The sequence below is a fragment of the Oncorhynchus keta genome, chromosome 4 (assembly GCF_023373465.1).
Source record: "Oncorhynchus keta strain PuntledgeMale-10-30-2019 chromosome 4, Oket_V2, whole genome shotgun sequence".
NCBI lineage: Eukaryota > Metazoa > Chordata > Actinopteri > Salmoniformes > Salmonidae > Oncorhynchus > Oncorhynchus keta.
Window position 1 is genome coordinate 11975597 of NC_068424.1, and position 9903 is coordinate 11985499.

The 9903-nt window shown below is 46.5% G+C and overlaps 1 protein-coding gene across 1 annotated transcript in view; it reads right to left on the reverse strand.

The window, feature by feature from the left end:
• Nucleotides 1-1471: 1471 nt before the first annotated feature.
• Nucleotides 1472-9903, reverse strand: part of LOC118377585 (pleckstrin homology-like domain family B member 2) — a 73213-nt gene continuing 64781 nt past the window's right edge. The window contains 8 exon segments of the mRNA XM_052498247.1: nt 1472-3789; nt 4324-4409; nt 4506-4725; nt 4864-5133; nt 5178-5237; nt 5281-5580; nt 5641-5934; nt 6046-6136. Coding sequence (XP_052354207.1) covers nt 3649-3789; nt 4324-4409; nt 4506-4725; nt 4864-5133; nt 5178-5237; nt 5281-5580; nt 5641-5934; nt 6046-6136 — 1462 coding nt within the window. The 3' untranslated portion in view covers nt 1472-3648.

Consider the following 9903-nt stretch of genomic DNA (forward strand, 5'->3'; position numbering starts at 1 on the left):
GATCTGGAGGACTCACTAAACAGAGAACATCCCTGGTCATCCCTACTGCCTCTGGTCTGGCAGACTCACTAAACAGAGAACATCCCTGGTCATCCCTACTGCCTCTGGTCTGGCAGACTCACTAAACAGAGAACATCCCTGGTCATCCCTACTGCCTCTGATCTGGAGGACTCACTAAACAGAGAACATCCCTGGTCATCCCTACTGCCTCTGATCTGGAGGACTCACTAAACAGAGAACATCCCTGGTCATCCCTACTGCCTCTGGTCTGGCAGACTCACTAAACAGAGAACATCCCTGGTCATCCCTACTGCCTCTGGTCTGGAGGACTCACTAAACAGAGAACATCCCTGGTCATCCCTACTGCCTCTGGTCTGGCAGACTCACTAAACAGAGAACATCCCTGGTCATCCCTACTGCCTCTGGTCTGGCAGACTCACTAAACAGAGAACATCCCTGGTCATCCCTACTGCCTCTGGTCTGGCAGACTCACTAAACAGAGAACATCCCTGGTCATCCCTACTGCCTCTGGTCTGGCAGACTCACTAAACAGAGAACATCCCTGGTCATCCCTACTGCCTCTGGTCTGGCAGACTCACTAAACAGAGAACATCCCTGGTCATCCCTACTGCCTCTGGTCTGGCAGACTCACTAAACAGAGAACATCCCTGGTCATCCCTACTGCCTCTGGTCTGGCAGACTCACTAAACAGAGAACATCCCTGGTCATCCCTACTGCCTCTGATCTGGCAGACTCACTAAACAGAGAACATCCCTGGTCATCCCTACTGCCTCTGATCTGGCAGACTCACTAAACAGAGAACATCCCTGGTCATCCCTCTGGTCTGGAGGACTCACTAAACAGAGAACATCCCTCTGATCTGGAGGACTCACTAAACAGAGAACATCCCTGGTCATCCCTACTGCCTCTGATCTGGAGGACTCACTAAACAGAGAACATCCCTGGTCATCCCTACTGCCTCTGATCTGGCAGACTCACTAAACAGAGAACAACAGAGAACATCCCTGGTCATCCCTACTGCCTCTGGTCTGGAGACTCACTAAACAGAGAACATCCCTGGTCATCCCTACTGCCTCTGATCTGGAGGACTCACTAAACAGAGAACATCCCTGGTCATCCCTACTGCCTCTGATCTGGAGGACTCACTAAACAGAGACTTTTACTCTAGTATTTTACTGGGTGACTTTCACTTGAGTCATTGTCTATTAAGGTATCTTTACTTTTACTCAAGTCTGACAATTCAATACTATTTCCACCACTGATTCTCTGACCTCCACCGCACACACACACACACACACACACACACACACACACGCTCTCCCTGAGCCCCTGCCCCAGACAGAACAAACACTAGCAGAGTTACAGCACCCCTCATTCTGAAATAGACATCATTTCTGAAGAGATTCCATGTGGCACATTCCCTTCTTCATATACAGTAAGAATTGTGAGCCATCATTGCATGATACTTTAATGTGTGTTACGCACATGAAAAAACAAAATCATCAAGAACTTGCTAATGCCAACTAAAACAGCAAACAGTGCCAAAGATGTCATAGCAGGTGTCTTATATTTGATATTCTCATAGCAGGTGTCTTATATCTGAGGCTCTCTCAGACCACTTTAGTTGAAGGTCTCTAATTCCCGAAGTAACTGTGTGAACACTGTCACACACAATGTGCCTTTAAATGGCATATATTACACCGTGTCTGGAGAAAAGGACCAGGATTCAGTCTGAATCCAGGACAAGATCACCCTCTAGTGGTTCTCATGTGATACTGCTGGTTCTGAGCACATGGCTCCTCTGTTGAAGGTAAATCAAATCAAAACAAATCAATACCATATGATAATTCTCTTTTCAAGAAAAAGGACCAAACACTTTAAGGCACAATATGTTCTTGCTTTTTTTTTCTGTATGCAGAAATAATGATGCATGATAAAATCAGCCAATGATATCATTCAAATGTTTTTTTTCTTCTTTTTTTTTTTTTTTTGAATGGTTAAAAAGCACAGTAACTTCTTGGTGACAGGGGGCAGTATTTTCACTTCCGGATGAAATGCATGCCCAAATTCAACTGCCTGCTACTCATCCCCAGAAGATAAGATATGCATATTATTAGTATCATTGGGTAGAAAACACTCTGAAGTTTCTAAAACTGTTTGAATCATGTCTGAGTATAACAGAACTTATTTAGTAGGCAAAACCCAGAGGACAAAACATTTTTTTTTACATTTTTTTTTTTTTTAGGTCACTATTTTCAATGGGTTTTCATTGGGAATCCAGATTTCTAAGGGTCCTTCTTGCAGTTCCTATCGCTTCCATTGGATGTCAACAGTCTTTAGAAATTGGTTGAGGTTATTCCTTTGTGTAATGAAGAAGTACGGCCATCTTGAACGAGGGTAACTTGAAGTGTACTGTTAGATAGAGGTGCGTGACCAGAAAGCTACAGTTTGTTTTCTTCCTGTATTGAACACAGATCATCCCGTCTTCAATTTTATAAATTATTTACTTTAAAAAAATACCTATAGTTGTATTAAAAAAGTAGTTTGAAATGTTTTGGCAAAGTTTACAAGTAACTTTTGAGATATTTTGTAGTGACGTTGTGCAAGTTGGAACCAGTGTTTTTCTGGATCAAACGCGCCAAATAAATTGACATTTTGGATATATATCGACGGAATTAATTGAACAAAAGGCCCATTTGTGATGTTTATGGGACATATTGGAGTGCCAACAGAAGAAGCTCGTCAAAGGTAAGGCATGTATTATATATTATATGGTTTCTCTCTCTGTTTACGGAGGTGCTATCCTCAGATAATAGCATCGTTTGCTTTCGCCGAAAAGCCTTTTTGAAATCTGACATGTTGGCTGGATTCACAACAAGTGTAGCTTTAATTTGCTATCTTGCATGTGTGATTTAATGAGTTTGATTTGTATAGTAATTTATTTGAATTTGGCGTCTGCCTTCTCCCTGGCTTTTAGCCAGATGGGACGCTAGCGTCCCACATATCCCAGAGAGGTTAATGCCCAATACCGTATCAACCCCTGGCTAGCCAGACACTCCATGCAGAGATGATTTGACCTCTGGCTACACTGGAGGACACAACAGAGGACATAAAGGTTGAGTAAATATCAGTAAGTTGATCCCTATACAACCAGGAAGTTTAATGACTGTTCTGTTTTGCTTGTTTACTACAGTACATCATGTTGCGACCAGTGAAGACTGCTGAGGTGAGGACGACTCATAACATGTCACCAGCCTCCTGTGGTTGCTATGTACATCCCTAGCTAATCAACAACCAATCACTTTTTCAACATAATGATGCATAAAAACACTGGCCAATCCCAGTAGAGTTACCGGCGAGAGTTAATGCAGCGGTTGGAGAATTCTTCTTTCGAAAAAAGTTTTACAAATAATAAAATACAGAAATAAGAACAACCGTCCATTATAGTCACAGAGAAAAGAAAGGGTCTAGTCCTGGCCCCGGAACCGCACGCTGGTCGTATCCTTCCACTTTTGCCGAAGCACCACTCTTACAGCGTCAACTGGATGTGTCCCTTCTCATTGGCCACATCACACCTTCTACACCATGAACTGAGTGTGTCCCTCCACCCTGGCCACATCACACCTTCTACACCATGAACTGAGTGTATCCCTCGGCCCCGGTGACGATAACGTCTATCCAGATCCTCATGGCCTCAGGAGAGGGGGCCAGCATGTAGTAGATCCTGTCATGAGTCTTCACACTGAACGTCAGACATGGGTTAGGACTCTGGAGAGAGAGGAGCACAGGTTAGGACTCTGGAGAGAGAGGAGCACAGGTTAGGACTCTGGAGAGAGAGGAGCACAGGTTAGGACTCTGGAGAGAGAGGAGCTCAGGTTAGGACTCTGGAGAGAGAGGAGCTCAGGTTAGGACTCTGGAGAGAGAGGAGCACAGGTTAGGACTCTGGAGAGAGAGGAGCACAGGTTAGGACTCTGGAGAGAGAGGAGCACAGGTTAGGACTCTGGAGAGAGAGGAGCACAGGTTAGGACTCTGGAGAGAGAGGAGCACAGGTTAGGACTCTGGAGAGAGAGGAGCACAGGTTAGGACTCTGGAGAGAGAGGAGCACAGGTTAGGACTCTGGAGAGAGAGGAGTACAGGTTAGGACTCTGGAGAGAGAGGAGCACAGGTTAGGACTCTGGAGAGAGAGGAGCACAGGTTAGGACTCTGGAGGAGGGAGAGAGGGGCAGATAAGGTGAGAGAGAAAGTTGAACCATTTTGAAATGGCCTAGATCAGAAGAAATAGACTATGGGAGCAACATGTACCTTGTGTGCCTTCTTTAAGTGGTCGTAGTAAACTTCTTCTATGGCTTGAAAATAGATGACCCCTTTCAGCTTGGCCTCGTGCTTGTCTGCAGCACATACAAAACACACACAGACTTGTTGTTAACACACACATCAGAAAAGTGCGAGTTCTTGACACTCCACGGTCACCATCCAGTTTATACCTGAGAAATAGGAGAGTGTTCGCCGGTTGCGGTCGAAGACAAACCAGTGTTTCTTCCAGGTCTTGATCTTTCTCCCCATCTTGACCAGGAATCCTCGACAGATCTTCTCCGTGAGGGACAGGTGGAAACAGGTGTCAGCGCTGTGGCCCGCTGACTCTATATGGGCCCTCAGGTCAAAATCATCTTTACGCACCGGCAGGTAACGCGTCAGAGGACGGGACTGAGGGGACAGGGGTTGAAGGTTACTCAAATGGTCACCAACCCTAGAATCCTGGAGAGCTACTGTTTTCGCTTGACTTTTGAATATAATTTTATTTCGCTCGCTCTCTCTCTCTCTTTTTCTGTCTCTCGCTCTCACCTGTGCTCTCTGTTTCTCCCGTAGTCTCACCTGTGCTCTCTGTTTCTCCCGTAGTCTCACCTGTGCTCTCTGTTTCTCCCGTAGTCTCACCTGTGCTCTCTGTTTCTCCCGTAGTCTCACCTGTGCTCTCTGTTTCTCCCGTAGTCTCACCTGTGCTCTCTGTTTCTCCCGTAGTCTCACCTGTGCTCTCTGTTTCTCCCGTAGTCTCACCTGTGCTCTCTGTTTCTCCCGTAGTCTCACCTGTGCTCTCTGTTTCTCCCGTAGTCTCACCTGTGCTCTCCCGTAGTCTCACCTGTGCTCTCCCGTAGTCTCACCTGTGCTCTCTGTTTCTCCCGTAGTCTCACCTGTGCTCTCTGTTTCTCCCGTAGTCTCACCTGTGCTCTCCCGTAGTCTCACCTTGCTCTCCCGTAGTCTCACCTGTGCTCTCTGTTTCTCCCGTAGTCTCACCTGTGCTCTCTGTTTCTCCCGTAGTCTCACCTGTGCTCTCTGTTTCTCCCGTAGTCTCACCTGTGCTCTCTGTTTCTCCCGTAGTCTCACCTGTGCTCTCTGTTTCTCCCGTAGTCTCACCTGTGCTCTCTGTTTCTCCCGTAGTCTCACCTGTGCTCTCTGTTTCTCCCGTAGTCTCACCTGTGCTCTCTGTTTCTCCCGTAGTCTCACCTGTGCTCTCTGTTTCTCCCGTAGTCTCACCTGTGCTCTCTGTTTCTCCCGTAGTCTCACCTGTGCTCTCTGTTTCTCCCGTAGTCTCACCTGTGCTCTCTGTTTCTCCCGTCGTCTCACCTGTGCTCTCTGTTTCTCCCGTCGTCTCACCTGTGCTCTCTGTTTCTCCCGTCGTCTCACCTGTGCTCTCTGTTTCTCCCGTCGTCTCACCTGTGCTCTCTGTTTCTCCCGTAGTCTCACCTGTGCTCTCTGTTTCTCCCGTAGTCTCACCTGTGCTCTCTGTTTCTCCCGTAGTTTCACCTCCCTGTCGACGAGTTTCTGTCGTCTGTTGGTCTCCTCCTGCAGTCGTTTCTCCAGATGCTCCCTCCTCCTCTCCTCCTCCAGAGCCTGTTTGCGCGACTCCATCTCTTGCTCCTGCACCAGACACAACACACACTTTACACATCTTGGAGTTCTTTGTGTGTGTGTGTGTGTGTGTGTGTGTGTGTGTGTGTGTGTGTGTGTGTGTGTGTGTGTGTGTGTTACCTTGTGTTCTATGAGGCGGTTCTTCTCTTCCTGGGCCTGTCTCAGTAGATGCTCCATCTCCTCCAGTCTGGTCACATTAGACGTGCTGGCACTGCAACACACACAAACACATTCTACCATCTGGGAACGATGCAGCATGAGGCTTGTTCTTCTCATGGAACACACAAACACATTCCACCATTTGGGAACGATGCAGCATGAGGCTTGTTCTTCCCATGGAACACACAAACACATTCCACCATCTGGGAACGATGCAGCATGAGGCTTGTTCTTCCCATGGAACACACAAACACATTCCACCATCTGGGAACGATGCAGCATGAGGCTTGTTCTTCCCATGGAACACACAAACACATTCCACCATCTGGGAACGATGCAGCATGAGGCTTGTTCTTCCCATGGAACACACAAACACATTCCACCATCTGGGAACGATGCAGCATGAGGCTTGTTCTTCCCATGGAACACACAAACACATTCCACCATCTGGGAACGATGCAGCATGAGGCTTGTTCTTCCCATGGAACACACAAACACATTCCACCATCTGGGAACGATGCAGCATGAGGCTTGTTCTTCCCATGGAACACACACAAACACATTCCACCATCTGGGAACGTTGCAGCATGAGGCTTGTTCTTCCCATGGAACACACACAAACACATTCCACCATCTGGGAACGATGCAGCACAAAGACACACAGAGCCTTCAGAAAGTGTTCACACTCCTGACTTTTTCCACATTTTGTTGTGTTATAGCCTGAATTTAAAATGGATTAAATTGAGATAGGCCAGTGACACTACCTACACACAATACCCCATAATGTCAAAGTGGAATTAGGTTTTTTAAAAGTTGTACAAATGATGTAAAATGTAAAAATGTAATGTAAAAAAATCGGAAATGTATTCAACCACTTTAAGCCTAAATAAGTTCAGGAGTAGAACAAGTCACATAATAAGTTGCATGGACTCACACTGTGTGCAATACTGTGTTTTTTAAAAGCAGACATTGAATATCCCGTAATGGCTGTGATAGGAGAAAACTGAGGATGGATCAACAACATTGTAGTTACTCCACAATACAAACCTAAATGACAGAGTGAAAAGAAGAAAACAAAAACAGAAAACAATTATTTCAAAACATGCATCCTGTTTGCATCCTGCATCCTGCTTGCATCCTGCATCCTGCTTGCATCCTGCTTGCATCCTGCTTGCATCCTGCTTGCATCCTGCTTGCATCCTGCTTGCATCCTGCTTGCATCCTGCTTGCAACAAGGCACTAAAGTAATACTGCAAAAAATCTAGCAAAGCAATTAACTTTTTGTCATGAATACAACGTGTTACGTTTGGGGAAAATCCAATACAACACATCACTGAGTACCATTCTCCATATTTTCAAGCATAGTGGTGGCTGCATCATGTTATGGTTATGCTTGTAATTGTTAAGGATTGGGGAGTTTTTCAGGATAAATTAAGAAATGGAATGCAGCCAAGCATAAGCAAAATTCTAGAGGAAGAACTGATTCAGTCTGCTTTCCACCAGACACTGGGAGATGAAGTCACCTTTCAGCAGGACAACAACCTAAAACACAAGGCCAAATCTACACTGGAGTTGCTTCCCAAGAAGACAGTGAATGTTCCTGAGTGGCCTAGTTAGTTATGACAAACCGGTTTGAACATCTATGTCAAGACCTGAAAATGGTTGTCTAGCCATGATCAACAACCAATTTGACAATGTTTTGAAAAATAAAGGGCAAATGTTGCGCAATCCAGGTTTGCACATCTCTTGGAGATTTACCCAGAAAGACTCACAGCTGTAATCGCTGCCAAAGGTGATTCTCACATGTATTGACTCAGGGGTGTGAGCACTGCTCAAAACACTGATTGACAATAAATTTCACATGCTGTTGTGCAAATGGAATAGACAACAGGTGGAAATTATAGGCAATTAGCAAGACACCCCCAATAAAGGAGTGGTTCTGCAGGTGGTGACCACAGACCACTTCTCAGTTCCTATGCTTCCTGGCTGATATTTTGGTCACTTTTGAATGCTGGCGGTGCTTTCACTCTAGTGGTAGCATGAGACAGAGTCTACAACCCACACAAGTGGCTCAAGTAGTGCAGCTCATCCAGGATAGCACATCAATGCGAGCTGTGGCAAGAAGGTTTGCTGTGTCTGTCAGCGTAGTGTCCAGAGCATGGAGGCGCTACCAGGAGACAGGCCAGTACATCAGGAGACATGGAGGAGGCCGTAGGAGGGCAACAACCCAGCAGCAGGACCGTTACCTCCGCCTTTGTGCAAGGAGGAGCAGGAGGAGCATTGCCAGAGCCCTGCAAAATGACCTCAAGCAGGCCACAAATGTGCATATGCCTGCTCAAACGGTCAGAAACAGACTCCATGAGGGTGGTATGAGGGCCCAACGTCCACAGGTGGGGTTGTGCTTACAGCCCAACACCATGCAGGACGTTTGGCATTTGCCAGAGAACACCAAGATTGGCAATTTCGCCACTGGCGCCCTGTCCTCTTCACAGATGAAAGCAGGTTCACACTGAGCACATATGACAGACGTGACAGAGTCTGGAGACGCCGTGGAGAAAGTTCTGCTGCCTGCAACATCCTCCAGCATGACCAGTTTGGCGGTGGGTCAGTCATGGTGTGGGGTGGCATTTCTTTGGGGGGCCGCACAGCCCTCCATGTGCTCGCCAGAGGTAGCCTGACTGCCATTAGGTCTCCCCTTGTGAGACCATATGCTGGTGCGGTTGGCCCTGGGTTCCTCCTAATGCAAAACAATCTCATGTGGCTGGAGTCTTTCAGCAGTTCCTGCAAGAGGAAGGCATTGATGCTATGGACTGGCCCGCCCGTTCCCCAGACCTGAATCCAATTGAGCACATCTGGGACATCATGTCTCGCTCCATCCACCAACGCCACGTTGCACCACAGACTGTCCAGGAGGAGATCCCTCAGGAGACCATCCGCCACCTCATCAGGAGCATGCCCAGGCATTGTAGGGAGGTCATACAGGCACGTGGAGGCCACACACACTACTGAGCCTCATTTTGACTTGTTTTGAGGACATTACATCAAAGTTGGATCAGCCTGTAGTGTGGTTTTCCACTTTAATTTTGAGTGTGACTCCAAATCCAGACCTCCATGGGATTTCCATTGATCATTTTTGTGTGATTTTGTTGTCAGCACATTCAACTATGTAAAGAAAAAAGTATTTAATAAGAATATTTCATTCATTCAGATCTAGGATGTGTTATTTTAGTGTTCCCTTTATTTTTTTGAGCAGTGTATATTGTTTGATCTATTTTGAGTTCAGGCTGTAACACAACATAATGTTGTATAAATACTTTCTGAAGGCACTGTGTGAACACACACACACACACACACACACACACACACACACACACACACACACACACACACACACACACACACACACACACACACACACACACACACACACACACACACACACACACACACACACACACACACACACACTCTCTCTCTTGAGTCAACAAAACTGCTGGAACACATTAGAACCAGCCTGGACATGTGTATCTCAGTACAGGCTGCTGCTTTTAATTTCTGATTGACTGTCCCCTCACTAACTACATCGCTTCCCTCCATCCCTCTCTCCTTAATCTCTACCATAATCCTCCATTCCCTCCATCCCTCTCTCCTTAATCTCTACCATAATCCTCCATTCCCTCCATCCCTCTCTCCTTAATCTCTACCATAATCCTCCATTCCCTCCATCCCTCTCTCCTTAATCTCTCCCATAATCCTCCATTCCCTCCATCCTTCTACTTAATCCTTCATTCCCTCCATCCCTCTCTCCTCTACCATACT